The sequence below is a fragment of the Corvus hawaiiensis genome, chromosome 19 (assembly GCF_020740725.1).
Source record: "Corvus hawaiiensis isolate bCorHaw1 chromosome 19, bCorHaw1.pri.cur, whole genome shotgun sequence".
Classification (NCBI taxonomy): Eukaryota; Metazoa; Chordata; class Aves; order Passeriformes; family Corvidae; genus Corvus; species Corvus hawaiiensis.
This window is the reverse complement of record NC_063231.1, coordinates 5284280-5300193: the sequence shown is the minus strand read 5'-3', so window position 1 is coordinate 5300193 and position 15914 is coordinate 5284280. Positions and strand designations below refer to the sequence as shown.

Here is a 15914-nt window from a genome sequence, read left to right as displayed (position 1 = left end):
GGACACACTAATTTTTCCCTAGAAAACCCATTCTAGTTAATCTCTTTCATCCTCCCACTATGTTCACCTTTAACATATGGCAGCTCTGTATCATGAGGCTGGCACCTAAAATTAGGTAGGGCCTTGCTATGCTCCCTCCCACTCCCACCCACTCCTTGCATATGTATGTGGTTTGTAAGGACCAGCTGTGAATTTTACCCCTGTAAACACTGTTTTTCTAGCATTTTAATAGAACTAGATTCCAAATATTCCACACTAACAACTATTTTCCTCAAGAACACTTATTTTAAATTTTCATTAAAGACAAGTAGAAGTTCTCAAATATTTTAGAACTTTTGGAATCTTTTCCCTTAGATGTACTAGGGCCTGTGATGTTTTCTATCTTACAACAAAGGGGAAACAGTAATGTTTCATTTAGGATTATCTTTCAGCAATTTATCTAAAAATCAGAAGTTTCCCATGGAGGCCATGTGTACTTCAGGTGCCTCCATTGGAAGGTGGAGAATTTGGTCCAGGTTAAGTAGAAGCCTAAAGTCAATACTTATAAAATACAGATTAATAAAAACCACACATGATGTGTTCTAGTGGATTTTTAAATCATGCCTAAGAAATCAGGTTTCTACTTGGAAAGCAGACACATCGTACTTAGATATTCTATAAAATTGTATTTTGTTTGGTCTTGCTTGGGAAAGAGACACCATTCATTTTGATGAAAACTGGGCATTCATAGAAACTGTGTATCATTTTAGCTGAGCTAAGAATAGCAGAGCATGTGTGATAGATGAAGAACTTCTGTAGTAGAAACATGGATGTTTTACAGCACTACAGTTAAAGGTATCATCGTAAAAGGAAAACAAATCACAGTTGATTTTACTTAACTGCATGGTAACTTGAAAATACAAATTTGTTCCTTTTATAAATGTTCTCTGCACATTTCTACTGCTCTATAAATGAAGGATCCAAACCCCAGCACACTGAGGTGTGTTCAGCTCATTCCTGAATACTCTGGTAATATTACAATATCCTGGTTACCTGCAGGTTATCTCAGCATGGGTTGGAGTTGCCCTTGCTAGGAGACTTCAGTGAAGTTCAAATCACAGCAGACCTGATGTAGAAATAAACCTGTGTATGTTCCACTTAATTTTCAGTCAGTTCAGAGCAGCAGACTAAGAAAACCCGTGATCTGCCATACTGATTTCAACATGGAATTGAAATTCCCCTGGACTGAATCCAGTGCCAGCTCTGCACCCAGCTCCCTGTAAAGCAGTAGGCAAGTTACTTGCACCAAAATTAGCAGTTATCAAATCATCACTGTAGGTGTCCCCATCTTAACTCTGAAGTTTTGTGGGTAGGAATGGGTAATTTGAGGCATGCAGTGCTGGTTCCACTGAGTTCAAAGAAAGCTGCAGTTACTTTACGTCTCTTAAAATTTGGACCTTTCCTATTTTACATTTCACAAAAAGAAAGGAGGTTGTTTTTGAAAATGTTTCCTTTTACCTGTCATCCTCAAATTCTCCTGAATGAAAATAAAGAATAGTTATATAGTTACAAGTAGTGGCAAATATTAAACAGAACTGGCTGAGCACTAACCAAGTGCTTGCTACCTGCTATTACTGCTGTTCAATGTACAGGGATCCAAATTTGTCTCCATCCATCAGCTTGGCATCAGTTCACACACCTCAGATGTAACCACGTGAATTTGGGTAGTCCTGACATGTTTCGCTTGGATTTTTGGAATTCAGTTTCTCTAATTCTCACTGAAATCATTTTCCATGACTATAAGGAAAATAATCTCAGATGCAGAACTAGGAAACTTGGCATTGGATTTTATGATAACATGAGCTTGTAATACAAGAATGTTAAGACCTTAAGCTGCTTTTGGTTGGGCAATCTTTTTTTTCCTGAGAGGTTGTTTGTTTTCTAATATCAAGAACCAAAATGGAGAAACATTCTTTCGGCTTCCGCAGATACTGCACACTCTGTCCAGCTTCTGGCCTGTCACAGAAGGCATCTGTTAAAATTTCTTCTGTGAGAAAACACAAGAAAGTGAAATTATTTTGCTCCCTGGGTTTTGGGAGGGCCATCGGAAGCAGATCAAAGCACACAGCAAGGTTTTTTGGGATGTGCTTCATCTGGAGCAAAATCACTGCTCCAGGTTCATGTCAGTTTAGTACACAAGGAGTTTAAACAGTAGCCTTCAACATGCTCTGATGCATTTGCGAATACACAGCACCAGAATTTTTATGCAGCTCACTTAGAGACAGCACTGTGAGTAACTGCACACATTAAACCAGCACTTCCACAGGAACAGCACTTGGCTGGTACTGGGGAAACAGATTTCAGGTAGCACTTTCAAGCTGAGAAGTGCCTGTGCTGTCACTCAGACCTTAGTTCTGATTCAGCCTTGGCTCAGATACTTTTGTACTGATTTTATTTTAGTTCAGGCCATTTGTTTATTGTTGACAATTTTTAATGATGCAGCACACACTATTTGGCTGGATAAATCTTCTTCCTAGTGATTGCTGCCCGCTGAAATGGCTCATAGATTTTTCTGAGTAGACAAGGGTTTAATTGGTTTAATCAAGGAGTAAATAGCAAGACTGTCTTCTGGGGTTTCACTTTATATCCCTCAATCTTTAATTAATACTCAAGCAAAATCTGCAGTCCGGGAGGGAAATACAATAAACATTTATGTTGCCTCAGGACACAGCTCCATGAGGTGGCAAGTGCTCTTGATTTTATTACAGCCAGTAAAATTAAGGTCACTGACATCTTCCAGGACCTGCCCAGCATCTCCTGGGGTACTATTACAGGTTGTATGGTCTTTTGAAATGTCTTGAAAGAGGGTACAGCTTAAATGAATTTTAACAAAAAAGGAAAAAGAAAAAATGAATGTTCCAGTTCAAATAATCTGATCTTGATAAATGCAGTGCAAAAACCCTTCCCAAACTGCCTTTAGGATTCGTGTCTGGAAACTGTCATCCCTAGATGCTCTCAGGATTGATTGATTGATAGATAGATTATACTTCCATCAATGTAACTCAGTTGTTTTATTTTGCTCTGATTGCTTACCCGCTAAATGAAAATGCTTTAGTTACAGCTCAGAATAAGTTATTCCTCACAGATCCTCCCAGCATTTGCTCTTCGAAATAGCAAGAGTTTTCCAGTGCTTGACAGCATTTAATACCTGCTTTCCAACCACTGTCCTTTCCAAAGGGGCTTCCAGCCAATGCAGACACCTTGGCTGGCTCTGCAGGTGTGTGCTGGCTCTAAGAGAAGAAGAAACAAAAAATGAATACCAAGTTTAGATTCATAAGGGACAACAGCAGAGTATTAAAAGCACTGGCTCTGGAAAGCTGAGAAATGGTTCAAGTTAGGAGTGCATTCCCAAAATGTGTGAGGTGCAGCACCAGCAGCTCCACGTTACATTTAATAGAATTATAGAGTGATTTAGAAGCAAGTAGAGATTTGAGGGCAACAGAGTTAGCCCACTTCCAGCATTTTAAGCATCCTGCCTACCAAATCTTGATGTATTTATCTAAACTCCACAGCCATGTCAGGGTAACTAAAGGCCAGCTATTGCCATGATCCCATGAACTGCCTTCAGGAGCAGCAGCTCCCTGGAACTCCTGTAGATGCTCCATTACGACCTGCTCTCATTGGGAAGGGTGATTCTCTCTCCCTGCCAGGATGTGAAGGTCCTCAAGATGCTGCTGCAAGCTGGGACTGCTCCGCTTGTATGCAGGATCTATGTTTGGTTGTGTATTTTCTAATTATACAACATTTCCAAACATGCCCAAGGAATTCTGATCATGGCTTAAGAGGGTTGCTTTAGAGACGCATGAGAATAAGAGCTGAGAACCTTCTCTGAGGTGTGGAATTTGGGACAGTGGGTTTGAAAGGGAAGAAGGATCCTTGCAAAGCAAAGAGCTCTCCCAAGCACAAGGGGAACAGGAACAGAAAGGCCTGGAAACGAAAGACAAAGGCAGTAATTCAAGCAAATCTTGAGAAGCCATGTGGAGTCCAGCACAGAGTGACACACAGCCTGTGCAAGAGCAAGCAGGGAGGACAGCAGAGTCTCTACATGAAGGATTAAGTTTCAGGATCTTCATTCAGGGGCATTGTTCTTTATTTTCTTATAGTTCTCGCCCTTATTAGCCTCCAAGCCAGCAGTGCCCAGGGCCTGCATGCCAGTGGGTAAGAAGGGGATGTGGAGTTCATGTTCCCAGTCCTCTGGCAGATGGCACACACTCCTTTCACAGGAACTCCAAACCTTCCCTCTGGGAGATGCATGTAAGTCTAAAAACTACCAAAGCACAATGTGGAATATATTTCTGGGTAGTGTAGAGCATGTCCCCTTCAAACCTGTTGCATCTACATCTAGCAGTGCTATTTGCTGCATTTTTTAATGATTATTTCAATAGCAACAGTGAATACACCAAAGGGTGAAGCCCACAGGGTGTGCAGTGCCCCTGGCTCAGGCTCTCAGCAGCACTGGGGGCCTTTGCAGAGGTTTTGCGCAGAGATCAGGAAGAGCTTCATCAAGCATCAATATTCTTCAGCTGAGCACTATTGTATGTTAAAGGGCTAGTGAATGGGAAATGAAGAAGAAGAGAAGATTAAAAGTTTAGCAAAATTACTGCTATGGATTACATGGATTTAGTTTATGGGGTATGCTCATTAAGGAGGAAGACATGGGGTTTGTGTTGTTTTACACAAGCAGAGTTTCACTTCCGTCTTCCATACTGCTCAGTTTGGTAGAGAAGAAAAGGGCTCATCTGAGGCCAGAATTCGGCTTTTTAAGTTCAGATACAACTAAATCTTTTTTGGCCCCTAATGAGTAACGGTCCCTATTCATTAGGAGAGTTTGACTGACTAATTGCTTAAGGCTGCATCTCCTCTCCTGAACTGATCTCAAACAAATGGGTCTTGCACAAGACAGCTCCTTTTAAAGCTCAGGAACAGTGGTGCAATTGAAACATTGAGCCAGGTGTTGTCAATGTCATCTCATGTCAAAAGGGGGGGGGAAAAACAACTTCCAAGAATGCTGTATGTCAGGTTTGTAGCTCAACATCCTGCACCGAGACCCACAGCACTTGTGGTGTCTGCAAGATTTCACAATTCCCTGTTAGGCTCCAGAGTTTGGCCCTGGCTGGAGAGCACAATTTAAAGTGAAAAAGATGTCTTGATGATGCTAAAAATCTAAAAACAAGGTGCAAATATTTTTTCCATTAGCCTTTCTCCGAATTTTTGAGTTACTCTTTTCTTAAAATATTGTCTGCGGTTGTAGTTTTAAAAGAAATAATTTTCCATGTGAAGAAGGAAGAGCCATAAGGAGAGTAATTATAATGGTATTTGAATAATCCACTACTATTTCTTTGCCAAAACATCCCTCTGTTCTCATGTTTTGTTTTCCCAAGCTCTGAAATTTGTCCTGCAGTTTGCTAATGTTAAAAAGACAGACTAATCTACTGACATATTTCCAGATCAAATGTTTGTTTTCTATCAATAAATTTGGCTGCCCTCCGATAGCAGTGATTTGTTTGAAAACCTAAAAATCTTTAAATGTTGCTAATTGCTCTGAAGATGTTAAATTGCTCTGAAGATGTTAAATTTTGAACAGGAACATTTGCAAATGGAAAATGTTGTACATTTAAACTTTGTAATGCTGGCTTTCCAAATATTCCTTTAATATTCAAACCAATTGCATCAATTAAGCAAAACCTAGAGGTAGATTTGGACTCTCTCTCACTTTTTATTGCTGGCCCTAACACACAAATCAGAGAGGGTGTATACAAGAATGTTCTGCAAACCACTAAATCTGGGATTATCTCTTCGGACTGATTATGTCAAAGCTCTTTAGTCACAGCACTTTTGGAGAGCTAAAAATAAATAGCAGCAGGGTTTATACATTTATTCTGTACTTAAATAATCTGTGCGTATTGTGTGTGTCTGTCTACAATGTGAGACATGGTATCTGGACTTAATGTTTATTTATAAGAGCTCTTTTCCTAGGAAGGATTTTGGCAAAGGGTTTAAACCAAACTGTCGTAAGAGAATCGCCCATGGGATAAAGTCTAGAGCAAGTTGAAAGGAGCTGGGTTCAAATCAGAAGTGTTTGCAGCAGCAGACTGACAACAGAGCAAAACTTGGCCCCTGGTGTTTTGAAAATGAATGAAAACTGGTTCTTTTCTTTCTTACCTGTGATGAAACAATCTTATGCAATCAAATACAGGGAATCGTAACCCAGATTTCAGTGCCACAATTTTGCACTGCTGAAGATCTGGAGAATTGTGTGCGTTTAATTTGTGTGAGAGCAAACTGAAGTTCTTACAGCAGTAGCAGAAAGTTGGGCATGCTGTCATTTGCCTGGGGTATGTAGGAGAAAAATCTGAAGAGGAAGAAACACTTTGAAAAGAATTTTTACAGCAAAGAACTGTGGATGCCTTTCCTTTACTCCTGTGCAGTTTCTCCCCCTTCACAGGGTTGATACTGCATGCTCAGGAGAAAATGGAACCAAGGCTTCAGGTACACAGCAGGTCAGGGCATGCTACACAAGGAAGACAAATGGGAAAAAGAAACAAATTTAAAAATCATTTTGTTCTTATTTAAATTCAGCAGTGGATTGCTCAGAAATGGTTTGATAAAAGTAGGCAATACAAACATAGTGCTGGAGGCAATAAATCTTGCATTGGCAGAGGTGGAATGGATGGAATCCAGTTTATTCAGCTCCCATAATTCTGCAGGTATTGAAAATAGTTCTATGTTGTTATACCAATAAATCATATGCTGATACTTCAATCTGGAGCACATCTCCAGTACTAAGCCTTATTGACTGAATATTTTAATTGGGAAACAAGGCATTTCCTGACGTTATAGAAAACATTGCAGAAATGTGCAGCAAAATATTTTTCTGAGTATATTTACAAATGTAAATATATTCATAATATAAATATGATGCATACATTTCCCCGTGTTGTGGAATAATGGGAACAATGTTCTTGGTTAGACAGACTTTATTCACAAGTCTCTCATAAAACATTGTAAAACAACTCTTTTCATGTTCTTCATGTTGGGTGTCACCTGACTTTCTAAAGGTAAACATTGGAAATGTTTGCTAAGTTGCTCTTATTCCTAGTAAAAATAGTACATTTGCTTTCTTAGAATGAAACAATTACTGTCCTTGAGAGTGGTCATTGTCTGCTGCAGTGTATTTTCTGTAGGAACATGTTTTTCATTTATCCTTTTGTTTTAACTCTGTGAAACTGATCCTACAACCCCAGTAATGCACGTTTTGTAACAAAAGAAGGAATGGAGTCCATCCAGTCCTGCTCTCACCAAAAGAGCACTTCTTGAATTGGTTTTACACATAACTGGAGCTTTGGGGTTTGGTATTTTTTTAATGTGTGAGAACCGAGGGTATGGCCTTTATATTCCACACTTTGTTTTCCTTGTGTGGTCCTTGCTCAGGCATTGCCTGAGTTGAAGTAATGCCTGAATTCACAGGTTACCTATTCAGAGCAGCTCCAGCTGGGATTTACATTAGGATCATATTTAGCCCTTGGTGAACAGTATCATACTCATCACACCCAACTGATTCTGAGCTCAGTGCACTCAGCTGAAAGGTGTGAATAGTATGATCATGTTGATGGGAAGAGTGATCCCAAACCCATCACTCCGTGTAGTGGAACATTGGCTCGAATTCCTACTTCAATGTATCTGTTTCCATAATCAGTTATTCAAGAGACCATTCTTGCAGAGAGAAAGACAAAACCTGTTCTCACTTGAAAAGGTAAATCCAGAGTAGTTCCTTGATGGCACTTCAAATTTAATTAAAGCAATGCACCTGGAAATTGAGTACAGACCTGGGCATGAGGGATACTGTGCTAGGACGTGAGAAGAGCTGTGTGTCCTTCGTGGTATTTATTTTACCTACAGTATTTTTCAGCTTGTTCTTGTAGTGAACTTATATTACAAAATTAATCTTTGCACTGACTTGACTATAAAAGCTGTGAATTTATTAGCAAGATTTTTTTTTTCCAAGTGAAAAGAAGCTATTTCCTTTCCCAAGAACACATTATTCCAGAAGGGAGAAGAGGCAGTGTGTTGCCCACACACAGTATGGCTCACATGCACACACCACTCATAAGGTGTGCATGTTCTCACCACAGACACCAAACCTGTCCGTGTGTCTGTCCTTACTGAGCCCTGCTTGGGCTCTTTCCATTCACACAGAAGCTTTCCAGAAACTATAAAGCAGCTTAGCCTGCATGTCAAGTGTAAGGTTTAAACATTAAAAATCAGCACTGATACCCTTTTATTACATGTGTAAAGGCTGTGGGAGCACGTCCAGAATTTGGGCTGGAAGACATGTAAAAACCATCATTTTTTAATTCATTCTTTCTGCACGAAGAGGAGTTACTTAATGATGCTAGAATAGTAATCATAGAATGGTTTGGGTGGAAATGACCTTAAATACCCCCTCATTCCAACCCTCTGCCATGGGCAGGGACACCTTCCACTATTCCAGGTTGCTCCAAGCCCTGTCCAGCCTGGCCTTGGACACTTCCAGGGTTCATATTCTAAAGAGCTGAGTGTGTTTCTATGATGTGATTCCACATTTGCTCAACTTCCTCTTGACCACCCTGCCTCCCTCAGGCTGGAACTGGTGTGATGGCCATGTTAATACCCTGCTGTGTTAATTGTCTACATCTCCAGTAATTAACAATAAATGTCACCAGTCTGTATCAGGAGTCTCATACAAAAGCATTTTCTTTATTGCATTGGGAAATGGAATCTCCAGTCTGAAGACTCCACATTTTGTTTTTAAAAATCTCGCAGCTAGCAAGAAAAAGACAATTCTGTGTTTGAAGGTGTCATAATGATTGTTACAACTCCAGAATCCACCTGGAATTCCTTGTTTTGGGGTGGGTAAGCCTCTTTTGGGTTGCTGATAGCATTTCTTGTTGGTTTTTAGCCACGTGACACAGACAACGTCCTGGATCCATCCCGTCACGAGCGCACTGAGCTTGCTTTGCTCTGAGGAGGAGGAGGATGGGATCAGAGACCTTCCCAGGCCCAAGAGCTGAGGACAGCTGTGGACAGAGAGTAGTTTGTCTGCTTTTAGTCCCTTAGTGAGAAGATGCACAGGTTTTAATCTACCTACTTTCTCGTGTGATGTAGTAGTACCTGGTGACATTTCTCCCCCTTAAGCTGAAGGAAGTTCTGCTGGTTTTGAGGTGGGTTTGTTGATGGGTGCTACAAAGGATGCAGGTGCCACAGGAGTCCTTAATCTGCCCCAGTTTGGTGTGCCAGGGATCAGTCTCACCTTAGGGCCCAGTCCAGTCTTTTCATGATTACCCCCTTGACCCATAATTTCCCTGACCTGAAACTGAATTTTTCAGGTCAGGTGAAATTTTCACAGCTTTGAGCAACATGAGATTCAAGATGGGACCACTGGTGATAGATTCCAGCTGTTGGTTGACTGAGAGATGCAAAGTGAGGTGGGGTATTTGAACCAATGCTAGTGAGAATAATGTAGATGACTTAACTGAAAATTCTTATTTCTGTGGGAGAAATCTGCAAATAAGTTTTGCTACTAGAAATTTAGGGATTTATTACAAATATTGGAGCCCTGATGACTTTTAAAACAAATACTTCTATAGATTGGTTGTTGAGCTTTAGAAAAATGTGTCTTTGATAAGTTGTCAAGTAAAAAGAAAGTTTTCGTAGAGGACACCATACTCTGACAACAATATGAGGCAAGATGAAAATTATTCTACTTTTGTACTCTGCTACAGTGATACAGACACACATCAAATACTTCAGTGGAAGCTGTGAAGTTTCAAGTACAATGAAACCTGTGAAACCACCTCCAGGATCAGCAGAAATCAGTCACCTCCTCAGAACTGGTCTTTTAAGTAGAGCAAAATCATTTTGTACACATTGGTGATGTTTTAAAGAGGATAAAGAAAATGATGGTGGGTGCTAGTGCAAGTTAATGAACAGAAACTGAACAGGTTTCTGTGTACCTCAATAGCACAGGATATTTTAAATCTCATTATTCACAGCACAATGTCTGATCTCAGCTTTCTCAAATGTATGATTTCTGTGCTACATTTTTCTGGAGGCTCTTTTTGTGTGTGTTGTGTGTATAATGGTGGCTGTTACTAATGAATGAGACAGCCCTGAACCTGCAGAAGCACTGATGGATATGCCAAAGGGAAACTATCTCTGTGCTTCAGTGCAGGAGGGAGAAGGGGATTGTGGCAGTTTAAGGTACAGGCTGCAATCACATTTTTTAAGGTCTGTCTTCAGCAGGTGTAGCATTGGAGTTAAGAATCCTTGTCCCCTGAGGAATGAATATGAAAACCAGACTCACTTGCAGTTCTGGTGCCTCAACCACGCTCTCTGTCCTCAGCAGTGCAGAGTTCTGCCAGGTCAGGCTCACTGGAACAGTTGATCCTTTTGAACCAAAATAATTCACCTTTTTTTGAAATCCAAGTCAGGCTTCTGACTGCGCTTGGCCTGAGAGCTGGAGAGCACATCACCAAATGTTCTTCCTGAAGCTCACAGAAGAGGCCTTTGCAGGAAGCAAAAGTCAGTGTACATTGAATAAGCAAATAGGAAAAATTTGTTTTGTACTTTTAACTAGGTCAGACCCAAATTATTTGTGAATCTACACAGGTGGTGTGGATTAGGGAAAAAAGCTTGCTCAGCAGACCCACAGTAACTTATATTTCTAAGAAAACTTCTCCTAGCAATAATACATGAATGGTTTAGCCATATTTGCTCCAGTGGCTCCTGCGTGCTCCACAGCCTCCTTTGTGCTCCCGGAGAGCTCAGGCCAAAGGGACAGAGCGGGTGCTTCAGTTTCAGGCTTGGACGCTCCAGAATCATTTTCATTTAAATCCCTTTTCTCAGAATGGCACAGACTCATGACCCACAGAGGGTATGTGATGTTTTGAATTCTTTATGGTATTTGCTGTAGCCATAGTAGTCATTTGAAAGCTTTATGACAGCACTTTCTGTTCATACTTCAGTGATATCCAGCCTGCACATAGATTCCAGCTTCCCAGTTCTGTTCAGGAGATGTTTGAGCCATCACTTGCCTCTTGCAGCCTCAATGCGTTCTGCTCGTGGCTTTGTGTCAGCCAGCCGGGTGCTCCAAAGGGGAGCAGCTATTTAAGGATGGGGACTGTGGCTCAGGCAGGCTCTGCACGAGCAGGGGCTCCATGGAGAGCAGTTCAAAGCTGTCCTTCTGTTGGATCAGCTGCAGGAAGACAGCTCTGCACATGCTGCCCTTCCTGGGGCGCTGGGGACGGCGCCGGGCGCGCAGCCTGCTGTGCACGGGGACAATCCGCCTGTTCTCTCACTGGCACCTCCCACAGATGAGAGTGGCACAAACTTGGAGCCTCTTCCTCCCTCTCTCTTATAAACTTGCCTAGAAATTGAAGATGTTAGAAATAGATCTCTGCATCTCTTCAGCTGCTCCGGTGAGCATTTCCCTCCTCAGATAATCCACCAGTTCACATTCTCTGGGGTTGAGAATACATTTTCTTACCTACAACCTCCAAATGTTCCAATCTATTTTTGTACACTGGCATACTTGTTTCCTAGGTTATTTCTCTTGATCTCCCCTTGTCTCTTCCTTTCGGTGAAATAGTTTTGTGAATATTATTTTGCTTAATCTGAACTGTGTATATTGAGAAAATGGTTCTAGGATAACTTGGAACAGAATTTGTAAAGAGCAGTTGTCAACATATGCAACGCTGTAAACAAAAAAATTTCATTTTTATTCCTGAATTTAAAAAATTAAGTGGAAAAGATACTAAAGTGCATGTTATAGCCTTTAAATTAATAAAGCTAAACCTTTATGTAGGAATGAATCTGTCCCATATAACATTCTCTGTCTGTTGAAATGCCTCTTGTAACAGGCTGCTTTAGAAATGGTTTGGTTCATTTATTTTTGACACTCAGGAGGTGCCTGGTGCCACTGAGGTAAGGAAAGGAAAATCCTTTAAGAAAAATATTTGTGGTTGTGGAACAGGCTGGGCCGTGCAGGACTGACTGTGGGCAAGGCGCTCCAGGAGCTCAGGAAAATGCTTTTCTGGTTGGCCTGTGAAATGTTTCATTTTCTGGGAACTGGTGGGATTCTTAACCCTCAGCTCAAGATACACAGGAACATTAATGCTCACTCCAAACCAAGCTCCAAAATTCAGTGGCCTTTTGGCAAGTGCTGCTCTGAGTGACTTTTGTGTGGCTCTGCTTTAAGTCAGCAGCAAAAATTTAAGTCAGCTCAGGAGCCTTTGTTCAGTTCTGTGCTCCTGGTCCTCATGTGTTACCAACACTCCCCACTCCAAGGAGCACCAGCCTGCAGGGAATGAGCCCAGTCACACCAGTTCACACTGGCACCTGTCAGCCCAGGCACTGGGGCCAGCTTTGCAAAGATGTTTAGCAGCTTAAACATGTTCATGGAGTTAATGGGAATTAGGCACCTAACCTACTTAGATGCTGCTATAAATGCTGCTTGGCATGTTTAGGTACCTAAATACCTTAGTAAATCTTTCCCCTGGCTGCTTGCAGTGATAGTGTACCAAAAATCAAATACTGGTAACTAAAGCCTAACCTTTGTCCTCTCTAACCAGCTTTGCCTTTCCCTGGGGATTGTTTTCATGTAACACTAAAAATACCAGCCAGCTCACAGGTGGTACCATTTAGGCTCTGCTCATATTTTCTGGTGGCTTGATTATTGCTCATTCTAGATTTTTTCCACAAACAGTGGCTGATTTGGCATGGATTTAATAGGTTGGTGTTTTCGCAACACTCATTTAAGATATTTTATTACAAGATAATAGTATTGAATTCACTTCCTACAAAGATGAAATGAGTTTTGTATAGTTCATTATTAAGTCAATAGAGTTGAAAAAAAAAGGGCATGGGCCAAAGATCTGTTATAAATGGAGCCTCTTGTTTCCCAATATGAAGCTGGGAAGTTGAAATCTGATAATCAATGCTGATTCTGTCCCTGTGGTACAGTATCAGTCAAACCCAAACTAATTAAAACTATCATTTAAAGAGAGTGGATTAAAAAATCTTTATCCCTCCTGCTCCCAGGTATGTTTGGGAGGTTGGTTTGCCCCCTGCAAATTCTGGCCCTGAAGCCACAAGGCCATGTTTGATGTGATGTCCAGGATCTCTATTTACAACTTCAGGATTAGCTGAGGTTAAATATATGCAGGGTTAACTGCTGTCTAAGGATATTTCCTTGCCTGTATCTTGCAGCTCAGGAATTCTCAGCACACCAGCCAGGACAGTGATGTGTTTGGTGTTTACAGTGGCGCTTGAGACTCCAGAGAATTCAGCTCAGCATTTTTCCAAAGCAAACATAAGCTGTGCTCTTCCTTCACCTTAAGAAGGATGTTGATAAATAGAGACATTGAACTGCAGCGACATGATCCTTATTATTCACTGAGGGCTCCAACGAGGGAGGTTGCTGAAATGATCCCTCATCCTGATGAGGAAGAATCCAGTTTCTCCAGACAGTCACTATGGGGAATTTTGGTTTCATTGTTAGGCTTCTTGGCTAAAAGCAAACCATGAAAAATCAGTAGTTTTGCTGCTGTTTTAGATAAGTCACTATTTCACCCTGACCCCCAAAAGCTACACTCTGATCAGAAATGTCTTAATCTCCTCTCAAGTACCTTGCCTGTCAGCTACCCACAGTCAGTATTTCCCTGTGGTCCAATTATTGTTATTATCATCAAGAACTATCCTTGCTTTTGTATGTGAAGAGAACTCATTAAAACGTGATTGAAATGGAAAAAGAAATTAAATTATATTTCTGGTCTGAAACAGAAATATAACAACAGCATTTATATGGGAAAGAGAAAGGATCCTAGGAAAGCAAAGCATTGGAGTTCCTGCTGATGTTTTCATTTTCACTCCAAAGGCTGGTAATGCATCCCTGTTCCTTTCCCACCCCACTGTTCCAGAGAGCAGCAGGAGCAGGGGGCTCTCTGGGGACAGGGGAGATCTCAGGCCCTGGCTGAGCTGCACATTTTAATCTCCAGACTGAGCCACTGGGGACCCATCATTAGGGACTGTAATTAGTCACCGTGGGGGTTACATGTTCCAAGCCAAAGACAACTGCTCATCACTGATGGCATGGCATGAGCAGGAGTCAAGAGGCCCAGTAAGAACCTGCCTGGCACATTCAGACCGTATTACTCCTCCAATTAAATGCAGAAGTGTTGTAAATAATAAAGATTCAGAGGATCAGGAAATAGGACCTAACTGTCAAAATACGGCTGTCTTGTTACTTGGCTAATTCAAAGACGCAACCAAAAGGAATCATTCTGGTATTAACTGAAAATGTGTAAATGCAGTTAATTACTCTTTTCTCTGCTCATCTTTGGGAATGCAGTCCAGTCTCTTGAGCCTAAATTCTCCATGAATGTGCTTAACCCATTCTGGCTGTAGATGCTGAAGCAGCACAGTCCTGCATGCTCTGCTGTTTCAAATAACCACTTAGAGTCCTGCAGAGAATGATACAAAAGCCAAAAATGAAATCAATAGTAAATGTTCACTAACAGGAAAAGTCCTGCGGCTGGCTGAGGATAATAAGAGTGTTTTACTGCTGTGGTCAGAGGTTGTTGGGTACAAAACCCTGAAGTCTGTTTCAGACCAGGTTTGTTATTGTTGCCTGTCCTGATGTTTTGGATACACAATTTAACCCACTTACAGGAAACTGGAGGAAAAGGCCTTGGTAGTTTCACCACATTCATAAAAATGCACATTCTCATTTATAAGAAAACTCAGTAGCTAGCATAACTGAAGTTTTGAACAGCACCAGTGGGTGCTCCCAGGGGGCTGTTCTGGGCCAGGGACACTCACCTGGAGCACAGGGGGAATTAGCAATTCAGCTTCTGATGTTGCTGAGGGAAATTACAGCTCTCCAGGTAAGGAGAAGGATTGAGTTTTTTGGTTTTTTTTTTGTTTTTTTTTTTTTTTTTTTTTTTTTTTTTTTTTTTTTTTTTTTTTTTTTTTTTTTTGCTATAGCCAAAAGGGAAAGGCAAGCCAAGGGCTCTGGGGCTGGAGTGAGGACAGGGGCACCCTGCCAGGGGCATCACCACCTCCCTGAGCTCGGGAGCTGGATCCTAGGGAGTGTTACTAGGGGAGTGCTTCCTTGCTCTTTTAGCTCATTGTAGTGGAAAGCCCTCAATCCAAAAAACCCGTGTGCTCTGCAAAGGCACCAACAAGCTCCAGCTGCAGGCAGGGGGGTGAACCAGCAGAGACGTGCAGAGCAGGCTGTAATTCCTAGCCAAAGCTGCAGCTCAGCCTCCTCCCTCTGTGCCCACTGCATCCAGAAATTGTTCTTGGCTCCATCCATCTACAGCTTTCCTGCCCTACCCAGTTCTGATCATGATCTCTCCCCTGGAGGAGCGCAGTGCTCAGCTGCCTCTCTCTGTCACTACCACATTTCCAAGGGACGGACTGCAGCTCTGACAGCTCCCAAGTGGGTAAATTGAGTTTGCAGTAGTCCCAAATACCTGAGATAAGAAGCACAGCTGTGCCGTGGAGGCTGAGGGCTTTAGAAGCAGGGAGGCACAGGGACTCGGATGGATGTACGTGCCTCATGTCATGTGTCTCTGCCAGGGCTGGATCCTAATTGGATTTCACAAGTGTGACTTCTGCGCCTCTTGATCACAAAACCAAATCAAACCTCAAGAAGTTTTGAATAAATCCATACCTGAAAGTTTGCCTAAAAAAAAAAAAAAAAAAAGACTCATTCCAGCTCCTCCTCTGCCTCAGCAAGGGAGCAAAATGAAAATTTCAGAACTATTGCTTTAAAACAAGAAGAGAAGCAAAGCACAGCCAGCAGATCTGAATTCCTGGGTGCACTGAATAAAATC

General features: G+C 41.6%; 1 protein-coding gene across 4 annotated transcripts in view; it reads left to right on the top strand.

The window, feature by feature from the left end:
• The window catches only part of STXBP4 (syntaxin binding protein 4), an 80954-nt gene that overhangs the window by 56521 nt on the left and 8519 nt on the right, over window positions 1-15914 (top strand). For 2 of the 4 annotated variants that reach the window (XM_048323411.1, XM_048323410.1), the window contains one exon: window positions 8978-11884. The exons of the other annotated variants lie outside the window; for them this stretch is intronic. In XM_048323411.1, the coding sequence (XP_048179368.1) occupies window positions 8978-9089 (112 nt within the window). In that variant the 3' untranslated portion in view covers window positions 9090-11884. Of the gene's footprint in view, window positions 1-8977; window positions 11885-15914 lie in introns of those variants that run through there. 4 annotated transcript variants of the gene reach the window in all.